Source organism: Anopheles bellator, chromosome X (genome assembly GCF_943735745.2).
Source record: "Anopheles bellator chromosome X, idAnoBellAS_SP24_06.2, whole genome shotgun sequence".
Taxonomy (NCBI): Eukaryota; Metazoa; Arthropoda; class Insecta; order Diptera; family Culicidae; genus Anopheles; species Anopheles bellator.
Window position 1 is genome coordinate 1,006,044 of NC_071287.1, and position 19,802 is coordinate 1,025,845.

The 19,802-nt window shown below is 45.3% G+C and overlaps 4 protein-coding genes across 6 annotated transcripts; 1 reads left to right on the plus strand and 3 right to left on the minus strand.

Moving 5' to 3' along the window:
• Nucleotides 1–501: 501 nt before the first annotated feature.
• LOC131213914 (activin receptor type-2A) lies at nucleotides 502–5,983 on the minus strand. Its single transcript, XM_058208142.1, has 7 exons — nucleotides 5,484–5,983; nucleotides 5,146–5,322; nucleotides 4,759–5,072; nucleotides 4,495–4,680; nucleotides 4,053–4,392; nucleotides 3,665–3,963; nucleotides 502–3,511 (listed from the first exon to the last, which is right to left on the minus strand). Exons 1-7 carry the CDS (start codon nucleotides 5,518–5,520, stop codon nucleotides 3,299–3,301), a joined length of 1,566 nt encoding a protein of 521 aa, XP_058064125.1. The 5' UTR covers nucleotides 5,521–5,983; the 3' UTR covers nucleotides 502–3,298.
• A 705-nt stretch (nucleotides 5,984–6,688) lies between these two features.
• LOC131213904 (uncharacterized) lies at nucleotides 6,689–10,800 on the plus strand. Its single transcript, XM_058208127.1, has 4 exons — nucleotides 6,689–6,973; nucleotides 7,032–7,238; nucleotides 8,964–9,162; nucleotides 9,226–10,800. Exons 1-4 carry the CDS (start codon nucleotides 6,768–6,770, stop codon nucleotides 10,231–10,233), a joined length of 1,620 nt encoding a protein of 539 aa, XP_058064110.1. The 5' UTR covers nucleotides 6,689–6,767; the 3' UTR covers nucleotides 10,234–10,800.
• A 32-nt stretch (nucleotides 10,801–10,832) lies between these two features.
• On the minus strand, nucleotides 10,833–16,947 carry LOC131213903 (NADP-dependent malic enzyme). Of its 3 annotated transcripts, none has more exons than XM_058208123.1 (3): nucleotides 16,735–16,947; nucleotides 14,416–14,884; nucleotides 10,833–12,883 (listed from the first exon to the last, which is right to left on the minus strand). In XM_058208123.1, the coding sequence occupies exons 1-3, from the start codon at nucleotides 16,776–16,778 to the stop codon at nucleotides 11,270–11,272; spliced, it is 2,127 nt and encodes a 708-aa protein (XP_058064106.1). In that variant the 5' UTR covers nucleotides 16,779–16,947; the 3' UTR covers nucleotides 10,833–11,269. The 3 variants fall into 3 exon arrangements, with proteins under 3 accessions (XP_058064106.1, XP_058064108.1, XP_058064107.1); XM_058208125.1 differs by lacking the exon at nucleotides 16,735–16,947 and adding an exon at nucleotides 15,003–15,130; XM_058208124.1 differs by lacking the exon at nucleotides 16,735–16,947 and having other exon boundaries at nucleotides 14,412–14,621.
• Nucleotides 16,948–18,221: 1,274 nt separating this feature from the next.
• LOC131213773 (uncharacterized) lies at nucleotides 18,222–19,049 on the minus strand. Its single transcript, XM_058207890.1, has 3 exons — nucleotides 18,865–19,049; nucleotides 18,688–18,794; nucleotides 18,222–18,631 (listed from the first exon to the last, which is right to left on the minus strand). The coding sequence occupies exons 1-3, from the start codon at nucleotides 19,019–19,021 to the stop codon at nucleotides 18,380–18,382; spliced, it is 516 nt and encodes a 171-aa protein (XP_058063873.1). The 5' UTR covers nucleotides 19,022–19,049; the 3' UTR covers nucleotides 18,222–18,379.
• Between the last annotated feature and the right edge of the window lie 753 nt (nucleotides 19,050–19,802).

Here is a 19,802-nt window from a genome sequence, read left to right on the forward strand (position 1 = left end):
AAAACTATGTGTATGTGGAGTGTATGCATGTACCTATTCATGCTCGTGTATGCACTAACGATGGAGCTGCTAATAAAAATTGAAGGATAGGGCCACGCCGTTTTCCTTTGCCTCAGGGAAATTAGTGCTGGCAAAGCTAAACGACAGCAGCAAACAATGCTCTTTTGTGTGTACGTGTCGTCATCAAAAATCTCGCCAATGCGACACCGTTAATAAAATATCATTAATTTTTCCAATAGCTAGTCAAAATTTTCAAAATATATTTATGTTCGTAGATTATCGGATTAATCGAATAACAAATTACAGCATTCGCATTTTCAATAAATGCATATCGTAACACTAAAGTGTATTTCTAAGACTAAATTACATGGAAAGAAATTCGGATGCAAAATCTACAACCATGCAGTTTTTGGACGAGGCTTACGTAATTAAAAGCTTTTCTTTGTATTTCAAATTTATTAACATCCTTTATAGCCAAATGTTGATAGAAGTACATACCAGAATTACGAATTTAAACAAAATAAACTTGCTTGTCATTGAGTTAGAGACGTTGGTGTAATCGTCGATTTATTCTTCCATTGCGTAATATCAACGTATTGCTTGTGTTGAACGAGGTGTTTTTTAATACTTTAGTTAAAATAGTAAAGTTTTCTTCCTGAACAACCTACAATATCTGAGCATACATTACTCAAATATGATAAAGAATAAATCATAATTGTTGCTATTATTTTTCATGTTCCATGCGTGCGGACATACTTTTTTTCTAAACTTGAATCTAAGCATTTGCTAGGCATTTAACGCTGCTTGGTATTTTAATGTTTCTACATCATGTTTTAACAGATACTATATTTCCGAATTTCAAGAAAAAGGCACAGCGAAAATATTACCATTTCGCAGGCACTTCATCTCTTTCTATTCTGCGGTTTGTCTATATACAAAATAGTTCAATTTGGTACAACTGATCCTTTACGTTTTTAAAGAGCAACAAAAACTGCAATGTCACAAGCTTCTAGACTGCTTTTGGTAAACGATTCCAGTTGTAGGCAGCAACAACTGCATCAATGCAATTGTTACAATTTTGAAACAACATAACAGGCAAAGAAACAGAAACTTAGTCCTCAGTATACCTTAACAACGATAAATTCGTAAAACGAGATCGACAAACCGGCTGTTGCTTATGAAGAGTTGCTCTGTGTTTACTTGAAAATTGCATTGGCTCCACCTTTCAGAGACATGAATTGAAAATGGTAGAGTCGTCATTTGTGTCATTTATATTTTCTCAATATTCGGTGTTCGCATTTTCGTCAGTTCAGAGTTCTTTTCTATTAATCAAGCGTTAATTTAAAAAGGGTTTCCAAAAGTATTTTATTGAACGTGTAAAAAGACTAAAGATAATGTTTCACATCCAATCGAGGACTAGCACAGCATAGTTTTTGTATTTAAAATGAGAACGTACATTTAAACATGAAATAACTTTGAACATACCAGAGCATTGAAATTATTCGGCGATACGAACAAATGTGTATGAAGTATTGATTCGTTTTAAACTTCCCACCAAATTGAACGAATAAAAACATTCGATAATTACTTGAATATTGAATAATCAAACACAACCCACTCAAATGCAATCCAGAGCAGACAAAAATTGTCCATAGCATACAATTTGATGTTACCAGTTGAACACATATATTTAGAAAAATGTATAATTCAACTGCGGGCAAGCACAACCATTTTTGAATAGTCAAAAGTATTATATGTTTTACTACCATTAAAATTAGAACATTGATGTTTTACGTCAAAACTGAGTTTATCCAGTTCGCAATCCTTGAGTTTGCATTTATTATTGGTTTAAGAAAAATCAAAATCCAGATGAATTAGCAACAATAGCTTTGTTCATCAACTGAACTCAGTTAATAGTGTTTGCCGACAAATATATCAATGTAAAGGGGAACGTTTGTTTGAACCAAGAATGTATTTTTTATGAAAAGTCCAGATATGATTAAGTTCATCTGCTAGATGTTGGGTTTTTCATGTGTTCCTTTTGTTTTTGTACAGCTAACTTGATACTATAAACAAATCTTGATTCGGTCAACGATTTCTACTTTGTCTTAAGAACCAAGAAACAATCGGTTCAAGGCATGCAATTGAGTGGCATTTTGAGAACTCACAACATAATATTTTCAAAAGATGATTTCTTGGTGTTCAAATGGTTGTACTGTCAGTATACCAGTTCGAAAATCTTACGCCTTGAAATCGAGTAATCGAAGCGGCGAAGATTAATGAACAACGGATTGATAGATCTTTGAATTCTACAAAAATTGGACAATATTGTAACATATGGTGAGAAGATTTTTTGAATATTTGTATAATACCCATAAATCTTTCTGTATTGAATAAATAGCTAACATTGTTCCACTTGAAACCCGTTCTTTTCATTAAACACACATAGAACCATACAATTTCAACTAAATCAATTAAAACCTTACGCACGTCATTTAATTGGTGCTAGACCTTAACCTAACTTCTTCTTCTTATCCGCCTACAACCGCCGAGTGGTCTTGGCCTGCACCAGAGATAATGTTAATCTCTGTTGCCCTCTGTAACGGTGTGTTTTTACGGGCGGAGTTGTTGGCCCCGCGCCAACCCCCATGTCACGCTGTTATCGGGAATTGAACCCATTGTCAGCTGCGTAACAACCGCCCCCGGGCGTAACAACCGGTTAAATTCAAAGCGCCTGCTGCTTGACAACTACGAACGTTACCGACTGTTCCATCAACGGGGGCTAAAAACTAAGTGATCAATAAGATATGACGGTTGATGGTCGAGGGAAATAATTATTAAAATCAAATAAAAAAAAACATTTACATGAAAAATAACCCCAACTATTTTATGGCTGATCTTGAAGACATATTATTGTAGCAGGGAATAGGAGAATCACCCTGGAGTCTATCATTATATTTATCCCCCCCCCTCACCCCATTATCTTTGTTACTCCGAATTTAAAGGAGCACAGTCTGGTTCTAAGAGCATACGCGCGCCGACACCCACATCTTACCACACTAATTGTTACAACTATGATGGATACGTCGTATGAATATACAGCTGCAGAATTGCGTTTGCAATGTACATGTGTGTATAAAACTTGTGTTTACTAATCGTTAGAAACATATCCCTACTTATTTTTAATATGAAATGAAAGTAAACGAAATAGAAAGAAAGTGGTCAAACGGATTTCCAGGGATTATTTGCATTGGCGAGGCACAACAATCGCAATTTCCCTACCCTCCTTCGCTATTTTTCACACACTCTCTGATGCTATTTTCGGTGGTAGTTCATTGCTGGTGGCACTTCCCAAGCTCGTTGTATTAGTAGTGGTAGCCACAAAAAATTGTCGTGCTGTCGGAAAGCGCGTGTATTGCGATAAACGTTCGAGCACACAGGACGATGATAGGCGCGCTTCCGCATCGTGATCCCAGCAGTCTTCCATAGTTTCACAAATTGCATTTAGTCCCTACAAAGAGAGGATAATCATTGGCAATTCGATAAAAAAATCGAACGTAGAAAAATTAATGAAAGTTAATAAACAATCAATTTCACGGATTATTCTACTATCAGTGTTAAAATTATGTAGAAAGATTGAAGAAGATTGTATACTTAGGCTTACCGAGTGATTGCGCCAAGCATCGAAAATACGCGGGCGTAGTTTCTTCATTACGACGTTTTCCTGCATTTCCTCGAGCGTCGGATGGGGTCCGAGTTCAGCTTCGAAAGGTAAGCGATATTCGTCGACGGGACCACCGTGAACAGTGCATCGCGACACCAGCTCCCAGAGAACGAGACCACACGCATACACATCTATGCGTAGGAATGCATCACGTGTGAAGTTGATCGCGCCCTCGAGCACCTCGGGTGCCATGTAGCGACGTGTTCCAACCTGACCGTGTGTATCACCACACGATTTACCTGGGAAGCAACAAAATATATATAAATTGTGGCTCCATCGTTGTAACTAACTAACCGGTGTTCGATCAAAACAGAATTGTCGGGCTTACCTGGATTAAACACAAGTGCCAGTCCAAAGTCGGCTATGCATGCCGTCAGATCCGCCTTAAGTAATACATTTTTACTCTTAAAGTCACGGTGGGCAATGGAAGGCTTCAAACCTTCAGTCCGCGTTCCTTGGAATTCCTCATGCAGGTGTGTTAAACCTCTTGCCATCGTACTGGCGATCTTACACAGGTCGTTCCATGAAACAGTGTGCGATTTGAGAAAGTCGCAGAGTGAACCATTTTCACAGTAGGCTGTGATTAACCAAAAATCAGTGCTTGCCACATCCGCTCGCTTCTCGCATCCAATAAATTCAAGAATATTCGGATGGTTCATGCGTGGAAGCTATATATAAAGTAACAAGAGGAGGGAAGAGGGTTAACAATATTTAAAAAAAAACACACAAGCAGGATTTTTTTAGGCGGATAACAAAGGCGCATCTGTTACCTTGAAAATATCCTGCTCCGTTAACCACGATTGTCGCTCCTGCATAGGAAATATTTTCACTGCTACCTCTTGGGTGTTAAGTTGTGCTCGCCACACAACCCCAAAACGACCTTGCGCTTTGATGTCCTTCAAATCAATCGGACGGTGTGAAATGTTCGTCGACGAACTTGATACATCCGGTTCAACCTACGAAACAAATAATTAGTAGGAAACAACAAAAACATAGAATTTTTGTTAGAGAAGCTTAAGGAAAATCTGACTTACCGTGGGAATTTCGTTAAACATCGCTTGTTTCTGGTGAGTGACATAGTAAATAAGCAACGCGGCCAGTGCGATCACGGAAGAAGCCGATCCAAGTACTATAAAAATCACCATGTTTGTATCCTTGTTGGCTGCCTGCATCACTTCTGGTGCTTTAGTTGCCACTGGCACCCAACGATGTTCTTTATTGCACATACTGCCTCGACAACAGCAGTAATTTAGGTTCTTTTTAGTATCTGTTGCCGTATCGATGCACTCAGTATTGTTGCATTCAGTTGGATTGTTGAAGCAACCCTTCATAGTTACGTTAACTTCGTCTGCCGGAAAGAAAAGATATTGCTTTTTATATACAGACGCTCTTCATTTGGATAGTAACATTTTGACACGCACTGGTCACATTGTTGGTCGTCCACACTACAAAGCAACCTACTGGACGATCTGGTTCGGACTCTTCACAAACGTCTATTCCCTCCTTGCACTCGCCGTCCTTGCATGCATAGGAGACACATCGGAGACTACCGTCAGCGAGTCGTGCCCGGCTCAGGGAACCTTTTATGATCATCAGCACTGGAAAAACGCGTTGTTGGAAAATACTGTTTTTAGTTGATGATCTCATAAAGCCCGAGCCGATCGTATGCCGCTTATGTTTGACGCGTGTGCGTACAAAAACTCGAGCAGATAGGCTGCAAGAATGTAGTTTCCTTTTTCTGGTATACGAATATACTTACATGACCAGTAAAAAAGAATGTTCACCAAGCCTCGCATCCTGAAGACGTTATACTGTGTTACTTGCGCTTTTAAATAGCTATGCTGTGCCGTAGAAAATACTGGACTATGTGTTTTTCACGTTTTTCTCTCTGTCTCGCTCTTGTGTTCACGTTGTCTCTCTTTACCGATAGTTTTTATACAATAAGAGAGGCTTTGAGACCTGGGGATTTAGGGTTTTTTACGTCTATGTAAGTTCCATATTAAACATTCTCGCGATCGGTTCATACGCTGTTTACACTATTCTGTCGAGCGACATAATCATCTGTTTAGACACAACACTCAACTGCAGATGGTGATGGGATCTTAGCATCCGGTGTAGTTTTATGATCTCCAAAGACAGATCCAAGTGTGAGGAAGTGTTTCGTCTTACAGATGCTGCACAATGCGCACATATGATGGATTACAGCTTTTTCCACCAGATAGACTTGATACTTTCGCCTGCGATCTACGACGAAAATGAACCACCAACTCCTAGCAATCTGCCAGTTTCTGCAGCATTACTTCACTGACAAGACAGCAAATGTTTCTTAGAAAAATACAAAAGATGCAACCAGTGCGAACCCTACGCTTCAGAGACAAACTGCTGCGCTAAATGCCAATGCCATTCATTAGTTTTCTTTACCCGTAGATTTGCTATAATAACTTAGCTATAAGTCACTGTTACGACATTTTGAAGACGCATTGGTGTTGATCATATGACGTGCAGGTATATTATAGCAACAATTGGGAAAATACTTCATTCAAAATAAAAATAGTTGTCCGGCCGCACCACCGCATCATGGCTAGAGAATGTTAGAGCAATAACATGTATGTGGCTGCTAAAATCATTAAATAACAATTAACGAAGTAAACAAATGCCTCTGCCATCACCAAGATCAGCGATAGCGATGGCTGTCAGCATCACATTCTAAATAAAATAATGAAGCCCTCCAAAATAACACTGCGTGCCTAACAAACCATCCCTGGAAAATGCCTCGAAAGAAGTGGAACCCTGAAAAATCCAAATTAAAATAATTGCTTGTCAATTGCGATCATCCGCAACCATGTAAACGCAACGTAAACGATTATGGAGCTTCATGCTCAATTTGACAGTTATCTTATAGCAAGATGACGTTTGAGTATCAATAGCAAAAATATGTGCAAAAGGAAAACAAATTCCTGTCTTTTGGGCTATGAATAGCATAACTGAAAATCGTAAATTGTAAAATCATATCCAAGCATCGTACAACGATTAATACTTGAAGATGTCATACTTTAAGTCAGTTTTCAAAACCGGTTGTTTGCTGAAAGTTCTCTCATCTAAACGCTTGCTAGTGGAACATTTGGAAATGCTTGAACTGTGTGTTAACAGCGACCTGCGTGTGAATTTTCTATACAATTGTTTACAAAGTCGTTTAGCTTATACAGTTGTTAGTTGCGGGTGTCTTGTTTCAGCTCTTTTAACCTACTAGTAAGTTCCCAGCAATGTAAAAAAGTATACCTTTAATATTTTACTGCAAACCCTGCAGTTCCAGGGGTAACCGTTACGCACTTGCTTTGACCGCTTCAGCGTTTGCAACCTGTCTGCACACAAAGTGGATCTACTCTCTAAAGATGAACAAGATTGACGAATTAATTAAAGTCGTCGAAAAATTCGAGGATGTCATGAGACGAAACATTATCTTCATAGCTGAATTAAACCAATGCGATCAAAATCGAAGCTCATATTGGCGACGGTAAGAGCATATACTTACTATACTTATACTATACTTGTCTTTAAAAAAATAATTGATTAAAATCTAGGCCGTTTGTTTCAATTATAACGCTATTGATAATATACTTAAGGTTGGCTGAACGACTTTTCGGGGCCAACAACCCCGCCCGTAACAGCAAAACGTTACTGAAAGCAACAAAAATTAACACTGTCTCTGGTGCAGGCCAAGACCTCTGGGCGATTGTAGCTGGATATGAAAAAAAGAACTAGAAGTAGTATGTAGTATTGAGGGTCTCCTTTAAATTTCATGTTTTATTGTAATTTAATTTAATTTAATTTAATTTATTTAATTTATTTAATTATTAAAAATGTTCGCCAAAGGCTTAACAAGAACAGCTTACGTACTAAGGACTTAAATACTAGGGGCAGTGGAGGCGCGGAGGCGGGAGCGGAAGGAAGAAATGGGGAGGTGGAAGTCGAACAGGGGGCTTGCGGCATTGAAGGACCCGATCGCACGCAGGAATGGGTCAACTGTTCCGAAGCGAGATCGGCGGGGAGGAATGAGGAACGGGGGTCTGTCGCGGAGGTGGCGGGATGGAGCATAGAATTGGAGTGACGAAAGTAGGGAGGGAGCATCGGTATTATGGAGCAGGAGGTTGGCGATGAAGAGGGATTGGGCAGCGGAGTGGCGGGACGCTATTGAAGGAAGCCCCAACATGCGACAGCGAGTGTCGTATGGGGGCAGGGTGGAAACAGAGGAGCCCAGGAGCCTACGAATAGCAAGCCTGGTAAACCGCCGTTGCACCCTCTCTAACCTATCCATGGAGGAAGGCGACGCGGGGGACCAGACAACACAAGCGTATTCGAGGACAGGACGGACCCAGCAGCAGAAAAGCGCCCTCAGGCACCACGGGTCGCGTATGTCAGGAGACATACGACCAATGAGGCCGAGGGTCTTGTTGGCTTTAGCCACAGTGGCCTCGATCTGTGGCGTAAAAGATAGCGTGCTATCGAGGCACACGCCGAGGTCCATCACCCTGGATACTCGAGGAAGGGGAGTGTTGAGCAGGGAATAATCCCAGGATAGCGGGGAGCTGAGGCGCGAGAAGGAGATGACGCAGCACTTGTTCGGGGACAAGCGGAGGCCGTTGGACGAACACCACGCTGCGAATTCATCAATAGCTCTTTGGAGGGAACGGGCGTCGTCAAGGTTGGAAACAGGGAGGAAGAACTTGACGTCGTCGGCGTACATTAAGTAGCCTTCGGGAGGAAGTACGGCGGAACAGTCGTTCATGAACAATGAAAAGAGGAGGGGACTCAGGACGCTGCCTTGAGGAACCCCGGAGGGGATAGAGAACGAGGGAGAGGTGGAAGATGGGGTTTTCACACAGAAGGAACGTCCGGAAAGGAATGATTGGAACCAGGAGAGGAGAGGATCACGCAAACCCATCTGCCGTAGCTTAGCGACCAACAAACTATGTGAGATGCAGTCGAACGCGGCGCTAAAGTCCGTGTAGACCACATCCACCTGTGAGCCGGAGGCAGTAGCAGGGTAGATGCGTTGCATGAGGGACATGAGGTTAGTCACTGTAGACCGCCTAGGCATAAAGCCATGTTGGTCTGCAGCGATAGAAGAGGAAACGAGAGGTAGAAGGTAAGAGTGAACGACTGATTCTAGGATTTTGGAGATGGAATTTTTGGAATGAATTCACACACCGTTCTAATGTTATTTATTTTGGTTTTTCAGTACGATGAATGAGAATGAAGTTTTTGCGAATTGCTTGCAGAGCTGTAAGATTGTAATCGTCGAGCTGCACGGATATGTACAATCTATAGAAAATAAAACTAAATTGTACGAAAAATTCATACAGTGGTATGAACCGTTAGAATCGCTGGAGAATTTGGGACTTTTGAGAGAAGGCTTATCAACACACTATCAGCTAAAGGTAATCATGATTTGATTTGTATATTACATTTGGGCTATAAACAAGTTTCTTTTTTTGCTTTAGACGTTTTACACAATTTTCTTATACGTTCAATCAGCTTGCTTGCTACGGTTGGCTCTTGCCTGTGCTAGTGACGCAGATTTCAGCCACATTGAGGTCGAGCGGAAACAACTAATTTGTGCAATAGATCGAGCAACAACCAAGAGCAAGAAATATTTATTGCTCACTAATGGCTCAGAAATGAACCAAAAAATTTGCTACAATAATGATCTAGTCCCAGTAGAACTTTTGTCAATAAACCAACAATCGATGATGCTATCGACCAAATTAACAATTGCTGCCAAACAGATAGCTGAAGTGGATGGTGAGCTAAGCGAGATCGCCTCTACGTTTTCCGGTGATTGCAAACGGTTACGAATAGCTGAACAACATGTCACAGATATTGGAGCTGGTTTGCTAGTCCGCTACGACGAAATTCAACGATTGATTATAAGCTTAAGGAAAGTGCTGAAACGGGTTGTAAAGATAGAAAATTGTTGCTCAACACAGTCTTCGGATGAAAGTGACCAATTAACAAACGATGAAACGCAATGTTCCGGTCGGGAGGAGGCAAATATCGTTGAGCAAGTAGGGGACGAGTTTTTCATTTGTCACCATAACGAAGCCGGAAAGGAAACACCGGTTGAGTTAGGCCCCATGGCCCTCTATGAAGAGGAATGGATCGATAGGAAATTAATAAAACACCAGTTTGGACCGGTGCTGAATCAGTTGCGGGAAAAGTTACAACCGATTGAACAATCGTTTAAATTACGTGAGCAGCAAGCCTTGCAGTTGAAAGGCCTTAAGGCTCTACCAGAAGAGTCTGGAAGTTCAGGATTATTTAAAAGGGGCTATAGGTTAGAGTATGACGAGAGTACGGAATCGTCGGACGATGAAGTCCCGCAACGGCGTGCGAAACGTTACCAAGAATATTATGAAAAGGATCGGGAGTTTCTAGCGAGCAAACCACAAATCAATCTAATTTTAAACCATCCGATCAATATGCAGCACGAGGAAAAAATACTGGAGTGAATATAAACGTGAATTCTTTAAAAAGTTCCTCAATGTTTGGCTTTGATTTATGTATTTTGTATTTTGATTTGTAAATAGAACTCATTGTTTATTATTATTATGTGTACATTGTACCTAGGAGAGCCTTATCACATCCATTCGAAGTTTTGCATTGAAGCTGTCAGCAACTCAGATGAACGATGAACCAGTAACGAATTGTTTAGATTTCAATTTAAGCTATCCACCACACCACTGGAACTCATAGACCATAGATGTGGGCGAGTTTTCTGCAGCTCGTAGATTGACCTGACCCCAAATAATTAACTAATTTAATTAAGGGAAACAACAAAAGGCACAGATGTTAGCGACTAATGTGTTGACTAAATCATATGTTTATTTAAATATGTTTCTCATACATGTACAATTAAATTTGTTGAAAGGGATGGTAATTCAAAAGTGCGGCACGTTGCTTGGAACGTGTGACCGTCCGAATCTTCTATCCCTTCTGTATTACATGATTTTTTACCACACTTTAATTTGCCTTTTAGCCCAGTTCACGTGACAGTATTTCAACGCATCGCAATATTATTGGTAAACAAAACTTGTTTCTACTTTTCATATGAAGTTACAAATGCGTTTATTTTAATCCACATACTAAAAACAGCATCACATGTTGGCGCACACGTGTCCTTGGGCATTATATGCGCATTCTCCTACACGGTGCGTAGTGGCATATGGGAGGGCATATATTTACGAATTAGTGATCGGTGATGTTTGTATTTGTATTAATCAATAGATAAAGGCTTATGCATGCCAAGAGTGCGATTTTACCGATTTGTAACCACAGATTTTATACTGCTAATATGTGAAACGGAGGAATCAGTGCGAGAAGTAAGTAACAAATAATGAGAAAAACGACCACCATTGTAACGATCTAACACCAAGTGAGAGAGAGTAAAGAATAGGCAGAAAAGTATGCACAACAAAAATAAAACAACACGCACATACATAGGGTAAAGCAGAGTATGTGGGGGGATCGGTTAGTTAGTTTGGGTCCTTATAGCTTCGGCCAAGCGTATACCGTTGGCTGCGCAGATTTGTAGCTGGCATCGTACATTTGCGACCGAACGAATGCTTCCTTGTCCTTCGGTTCTGGCTTCATGCACGCCAGTCCTTGTTCGTACGCATACTCCATGATGTGGGTCGCAATGGAGATCGAGCAATTTTTGATGTTTTCGAGCGGAGGGTAGAGGCTGCCGCGCTCCAAATCCTCGTCCGTCACGATATCGGCCAGTCGTTGGGCTGACAATAGGAAAATCTCCTCGGGAATGGTGGCGGCCGCCGCACACAGCACGCCAAGGGCCACGCCAGGAAAGATGTACGAGTTGTTACCCTGGCCGGGGTAGAATGTGCGTCCACCGTAGGTGACAGGTGCGAACGGCGAGCCGGATGCGAAAACAGCTCGCCCATCCGTGTTCTCGTACGCTTGCTCTGCCGTACACTCCGCCTTGCTGGTCGGGTTGGACAGGGCGAAAATGACCGGACGTTCGTTGCAGTCTGCCATCGCACGCAAAATGGTTGGCGTGAAAGCACCGGCAATGGCCGCCGCCCCGATCAGTATCGTTGGCCGCAGCTGAATCACCGCCTCGTGCAGCGTGTCAACCGGCTCGTGTTCGTGAGCGAAGTGGTGTTTGTGACCACTGATACCGCCAGCCGGCCGGTCCTTCACGATCAACCCTTTGCTGTCGACCAGCCAGATACGCTGGCGGGCCTCCGCCTCACTCAGGCCATCGCTGCACATCGCCATCACGCATAGCTCGGCAATGCCGAGTGCGGCCTCGCCGGCACCCTGAAACAGCAATCGATTGTCGGACAGCTTGGTGCGTGTGATGCGCAGCGACGCAAACAACCCGGCCACGGCTACCGATGCCGTACCTTGGATGTCGTCGTTGAAGGTGCAGTAATCGTTACGATACTGGTCGAGAAAGCGGAACGCGTTCGCGTTGGCAAAATCTTCGAACTGAATCAAACAATTGCGCCCGAAGCGGCGCACCGCCGCCTCCATGAACTCCTGTACCAGGGCGTCGTAGACGGGGCCTGTGACGCGCCGATGGCGCAACCCAATGTACAGAGGATCGTCGAGAATGGATTGCGTGTTGGTGCCGACGTCGAGGGTCACCGGCAGACACTGGCTGGGCTTGATGCCGGCGAGCGCCGTGTACAGCGCTAGCTTGCCAACCGGTATGCCCATCCCGTTTGCGCCAAGATCGCCGAGCCCGAGGATGCGCTCGCCGTCGGTCACGACGATCGCTCGTACGTCCGATTCTGGCCAGTTCTTCAACACGTCGTACACGTGGCCGCGATCGTTGATCGTGATGTACATGCCCTTCGGCTGCTGGTACACAAGGCTGTAGCGCTGACAGGCGAGTCCTACCGTTGGCGTGTAGACGAGCGGCATCATCTCGCCGATGTTGGACGCAAGCACGCGGTAAAAGAGGCGTTCGTTGCGATCGAGTAGCCCCATCAGGTAGATGTATTTGTCCAACGGAGCCTCGTAGTGTCGCAAGAGCTCGAGGCAGTGCTGCAACTGGGCGTTCTCCGTGCGTACGACGGCCGGCAACAGACCGTGAATGCCGAGCGCCTGCCGCTCCTCGATGCTGAACGACAGTCCCTACGGGGTGATTGAAGGGAGGTTGAAGCATTAGTTTTCTTTCCAACATTGCCTGGCTGACGGTCATTCCGTACGGTGACCCCTAGAAACTGGATTCCTTACATCTTTCAATAATGCATGTTCGCCTACCGCGGCATACTGAGACAACACACTAGGGACGTAATTTCAGCCACTAGCTGTAATCTACTAAATATCCAACAAACAAATGCCTAGTAGTGGCCAGAAGATGTTTGTCGTTGCCCGATCGTTTTACCCCAGCTGATCTTTCAAATCGGGAGTAATATTCCCTTCTTGCGTGATGTGTGGGAGGTGCGTAGGCGGAGATCGCAACAAGTGAACCAGATGCAGCACCCTCTCCCAAGAGCACTTACACGAAACGCGAAAGGTTCTTCGCGAGCCGTAATAAAATGAAAACTATAAAAAGTGAGTGGGCGTTGTTTGTTGTTCTTCTAATAATTATGTTTTTTTTCATCAACGATATGCCGTCGCTTGCCGCCAATACCTGCTGTCGATTGGCAACGGTCACCAGAAGGGCATACTACCCGCCAATACTTGTGAGACAGAGAGAGGGAGAGAGCAAGAGAGAGAAAGAGAAGCGAGCGAGGTTTGCTCTATTTTGCGCTTCAATTGATATCCATTCATACGATTTCGAAGTCAAAGACAAGACGGGTGTGTGTGCTTGGTAGGTTCGAGGAGGTTTGAGGGGTTTTCAAGTGGTGCAAACACATATGAACGACCCACTGTGACGTATGCAGCAGCAAATGCCATTTCAAGGATTTTCGATGGGGGTGAAAGGATGGGTGCCGGATGGCTTGAGAGGACATGCATTCGCCTGGTCGGGTTGTGTGAGGGCAGAGGCGGCGGCGGCGGCGTCAGAGCGTCGGTAACAATTTCCGCTCGCAATTCGATACGAACTTTACAGATTTTTATCCAAAAGCAGTGGTACTCAAGAACTACTTTTGAGCTCCTGCGTCAAGGTTACTTTTACCTCATCCCCCGTCCGAGGACTATTTGTTATGACGTGCCTCAAACAACAGAGTGGGGTATCACACCCACCCCCTTTCAAAGCAGCGGTGTTTGAGGTGTTGTAATTTGTTCCAGAGTTCGAGCCACACTCATACAGGGCATCGCTGCTGCTGACGTATTCCGGTTGGAAAATCCGGCCGACCACCGTTTTGTGCTGATTCACGGTGCCGTCAGTTACCAAGAAAAACACGTGACTCGTGGCCCTCCAGTGGCAAAGTGCTAAAGGCGGAACCAATCTAGCATCCCATCGCACCTCGTGGATCGGAGCCGCAGGAAACGAGCGCCTTTTTTTGGCGCGGCAGTCACGGCTTTAGGCATCGGCGTAGGTGACCTCTGTGAGCTACCAGAGGTCACCACAGGCCAGGAGCATAGGCCTGAGGCAAACACACATTCCGCGTATCACCACTACCCGGGGGTCAATAGGATTTAAAGATTCCGACGGCTTCTACGGACTCCTAACTCGCGTCAGCTGTGAACTGTGTGTATGGTGTGCGCTGCATACAAACCTTATTGAACTTTCCGGCACGGAGTCGATCGAAACCAGCGATTGACCCCGGGATCTCGCCATCCGACGCCGTCGGCCACTGCCCGAGGCGGTCCGGGTTGAACGGTGCTGGGGTGGTGCTGCTCATCGCGTTGCTTGCTGGGGCCGCCTGTGGTTGGTGTGATGCTGACCGCTGACTGTTTGTTGGGATTCGACTTGCGACCGGGGCGGCTGCTGCTAGTGGCGAGGGGCACCCGTTCGGCGCGATACGGCGGTCCAGCAGTTCACGAACAGGCTGCTGCTGCTGCTGAAACTTCCTTTCACGGTGTTGCTGCTGCACGCTCAACGGCTCATTGCCAACTGGCCGTTGTGACGGTTCCGTGCCTCGGTTTTCGTTCACCGCCAGCGGTGATTTGCTGGTGGTATCCACCTCAGTCTGATATCTACCGCTGCTGCCGCCGCCGCCGCCGCCGCCGCCGCTGCCACTGTTGCTGTAAAAACAAACGTACAGGAGCAGCAGTAAGCCGAAGCCGTTCTATCGGGCAGCCGTTCATTGCACACCGAAGTAACCGTAGACCAGCGTCACAGAGAGACACAGCACCAACTTACGATATTTGGCTTGTATGATCGTGTCGAGAGCGCGCGCGACTGGCAAAAATGTCCCGTTTTCTTTTCTTCCTTTCCTCCGTTGCCTCTCGGGCGGCGAAGGCCAAACAAATGTTTGGGGCGAAAAAAGAGAAAACCCAAACGTCGGGTGTATACCGTCCTGTCTGCTCATGTGCAGTCCGGCTGCGGTGAGTATCGGTCGATAGCAGAGGCCACACCACCACCACGTGCGCGAAACCCGCGAAAACAAACACCAGCCCAACCCGTTATCATATGATCGGTGTACGTACACGGGTTCGCGCGGTTCTGCGCTTGAGCGCCGCGTAACCGTGTGTCGTCAGCCGGGCGTCGGCGAAGATATATTGGACTCGGGCGTCGAAAGGGTGACCCCGAAGGGCAGCAGCATGACCTCCGCGGTGCGCCCCGCGCACGTTGCCGAATTCCGTTCCAAACCAGATGGCAAAACAAACAGAAGCATTGGGCACGCTGACAACTGGCTCTTGGGGGCTACGGGATGTTGGGCGAGTTGAGTCTATCAGAGCCTGGAGCTAGATTAAGATAAAGCTGTGCTGGGAAATCAGCCAATCACCCAATCAGCCGTCTACCTATATTTTGCCCATTTTTGCGAAACCCCACACACTAGCGCAGATCTTACGGGCCATTTCGATTAAATTACTTAAGGGTGGCTTATACTAAACTCGTTCGCCTGGCATTGACTGAAGGTAGAGCTCAATGCACAACACATTGTGGCAAATGAGTACCGGGAATTTGTGATTTGAAAGAAAATGCTTTATTCGATTTTCGATTTTTTTTTGTGGCGTTAAATTGCTACACATGTCAGTGACTTGTGGTGAAAAGTACGCCTATTTTTAATGCTCAGTAAATTTTTTACAGCTGTTTTACTTGAACGTGTTTCATCTCATCGGCGATTTCTATCTTCTCCTAAATAAATTGAAGCGGTAATTTGAGTTTTGGAAGCAAGAAAAAGAAAAATTCGCACACAAGCAACGATGTTAAATTTCGTAGGTATAATTTCGTATTGTAATTTCTCTTAATTTCGTGCGCACTGTAAAACAGCTGTTAAAAATTAACTGACCATTAAAAATAGCCTGACATGTGTAGCAATTTAACGCCACAAAACAAAAATCGAAAATCGAATAAAGCCGTTTTCTTTCAAATCACAAATTCCCGGTACTTGTTTGCCTGGATGCATATTCCAATAACACGAGGTTTGGGAATCATTTCGATTGTGTGATGAATGATTACCCTGCAATGGTGCAAAGTATTCGGCAGTCGAATTCGGCGAAATTCAGGCGAATCAAGTGACGTCGTGTGTCCTATTGGTAGTAGCGCAACCTTGCGGAACCGAGCGACCGAACGAGGCCATTCAAATTATTCATTTGAACGCGGGCGCTGTTAGTTCGTTTGGCCACTTCAATTGGCCAATAGCCACACTTCGGTCATTGCCTACTTCCTTCTTCTGCACACTTACGCCGCTGCCGGAAGGCGCACCACCAGCATAGCGCTTTCGCGTGTTACATCACATGTCTGCGCGCGAGCGTTGCTCTGTTGCCGTCCAATTTGTTCGCGGTTTCGAAGGCCAAAGCCCCCCCCCCCCCCCCATTCATTTCCCTGACTCGCCCCGACCCCGGAGAGACTGAATGGATAACACCCGCAGGACGACGAAAAGTCTACCGCGATGCGAACTAGAGAGCGGCGGCTGCGATCCTTTTACCTTCTCATAGCTGAATACCCGTTGACGATCGTCGTTGTTGCCATGCCCACGCGTGGACCACAAACACAACTCACACTCTGCACAATGCACACACGGGTGCTACAAAAGCTAAAACCCTTACGCTCCTCGGACACTGTTGGCACTCTGATCGGGACTTGGAGGTCTCACAGTACTGGACCGGGACGCTGGAATGGGCTGTGTGCGCGTAGTCAATACCGGTTGCCAGTGCACTGTGGCGGGTGGCAACGTTTCGGTTCTAATTTATTGCAACCGATTCTTTCCGCCGGTCAGCTGATCAGGAGATCACGCCGGACCCGGCATCGACCGTCCACTTGATAAGGGAAGTGAAAACACACCCGAACCGATCCATCGGACAGCGTGAGGGCACGAGGGCGCGAGGTGTACATCCGACCATCATGAACACCGTTGATGATCGATACGAGCTCGTACCGCCACCGCCAACCACCACCGGTACCTTAGACGGGTCGGTTAGACGGTGCCCAGAACGAGCCGTCTAGCTTTGTTTTTATTAGTAATCAGTAGTACAACATTAGAGGCGTGGTATGCTACGGAGATCATACGACGAAGACCAACCTTATAAGCCGCATATGCTGGGGTGATCATTAAGTTTTAACGTTCGATACCGTAGGGCGGTGCTACGAGCACAATTTTTTGGCCGTTATGTTGGAACGTATGTGAAATTTCATTTCAATCGGTCACTTTATTTTTTTACAGGCCATTTAGTATCGACATGTCACAGCATTTTTTACAATGGAAAAAATCAAGTATCGTGCATCGTCTGGAAGGTTTCTCAAGCAAAGGAGATTTATGAACGAATGTTGAAAGTGTTTTAAAAACTCTTCACCTTTAATTAGGGGGTAAAATGGGAGTTTTCCAAGTTTGAAAAAACTAACACAACACCTGAAATCGTAGTACAGGATATCGTATTGGAAAATCGAAAAAATTAGAGCTTCTTCGAAAGGATAATGTTGATTTTGTGTACTGAATCATCACTGTGGATGAGACTTGGGTCTATCACTGTGATCTTGAATCGAAATAAGTGGCCAAAGAGTGGTGTGAGCCCGGTTTTTTTTTACCAGATTACTTGCAAGCTGGTAAAACAATAAATTTCGAATATTGTTATAACATTCTATACCTACTGAAAGTAAAAACTCGTGAAAAAACCCTGGCATGGCAAAAATCCATTAATTAAAGTTCGAATTGTTGCAGTATCCCCCGTATTCACCAGATTTGACCCCTAGCGACTTCCATCTGTTTTCCGGCCCAAAAAAAAAAAAATTGCGCGAAAACTTACTTTTCTTACTTACCTAGATTTACGCGGTTGTTCACAGTCGACTGCTTAGGCTCAACAGAAATGTCCCATAATGGGGTGCGGATGTTGAAATCTTCATTACGCCATAACAAAATCAATCCAAAAGGAAAACCCATGTTGAAAAAAAAACAATAAGATACTTTTATTTCCCGTCGGTGCCGAAGATTTCTTAGGAAAAATAGATACAATTGAATGTACACAAATGGGAGACTGCGGAACGCAGATATGATGTGAACATAGTCCAAGGAGGAGAGTCCAAGGCTGATCAATTACGGCAGTGCCTTCATCAGTAACTCGGCTTCACTAACCGACCTAAGCGGCCATATTCCCTTCCAATTCCCCCCCGAGCCTACTTCCGGTGTTGTTCTTGGTAGTCCGCATGGTTCCATACACGAGAATCTGATAGTCGAGATTGGTCGGCGACAGCTGACCGTGCGCTTCTTGGAAGTGGATGGCAATGCCGTGCGTGCCCAACAATCGGTATCCAAGCAGTGCCGTTCTGCTGGGCACGGTTTTCGGAAGAACCTGGCCACACGTCACCGCATAGCGTCCATCGGCGTGAATCTGGAAGGACACCGTGTCGGTCAGGGAGGGAATTCCAGGAACCCGTGCTCACTCACTTCTATTACACCTGCAATCATGGTCGTGTCATCCTTCTCCACCGTCAAGTTTTCCTGGTGCAAAAGCTTCGCCCCGCGATGGCAGTTACCAAGCGCCAGGAAGGATGCTGTTGTGGATCAGAAAGGATCGGTTTACATGCGCGCCTCCTCCAGCAACTCCAGCGCGTGGTAGCCTACCTTTATCGCCTTGTGATGCGCCGTCGAATGGAATGATTTTTCCGTCGCTTCCGTGTAGTTGGCCTGCTTCGGAGCGTATGACGCTGCAACGAGCCGATAGCGGTACATGCAACAGCACTAGTAACAGCACTAGTAGATCACAGCCCACTCTAGCCATCGCTTCACCTGGTGTTGCGTGTGCTTTGCGTGTGTTTCGCTTCGCGCTTCACGATTGATGCTGTAACCCTGCTCAGGACACGCTATAGTCAAAACACAGCCCACATACCGCAATCCAGTTCGAAGTCCGAAAACTTCGAAGCGAGTCCATTATCATACAGCCTGCTCGTCTAGAGTGCACGAAGGTCAGTGTCGATCGATGCGCAACTAGTCACGGTACGGAACACGCGTCATTCCGGTCGTTCTCCATTGCTTCGGCTGGCGGAGCACAACCTCGTGACTGCCGTGGCCCATGTGATCATGCAGGATTATGACGACGTTAGGCAGTACCCGCCTTCGAATGGGTCCTTAGGTCCTTTCCAGCTGACCTCTACAACGTTCGTTTACGTTCGCTATGACATTGGTATTTCGGTATGTTATGGGTTCGGTTTGTACTGATTGCTTTTCGTAACCACAACCCTTTTCCGGATCGTCCTACGGATCCGGTAATCAATACCGAGCGGTAATCTGTTCTCAAATCTCAAATTTCATATTTTCACGGACGGATTCACCGTTTTCACGGGCCGGGCCGCGCAGCGCAGTGTCTAGACTCTGATTACGGCTGACAGCTAGCGGTAGAGTGCTAGCGGTCATTGGCAACCCACGTTATCGCGGTGGCTGACGGGTGGAATGGAACCATAAAAATCGAGAACCCGCTCCAGTAATGTCCCGCCGATCCCACCACACCTCGGCCACACCAATCGCGAATAAAAAAATCCCGTTCCTATCAAAAGTGGTAGCGT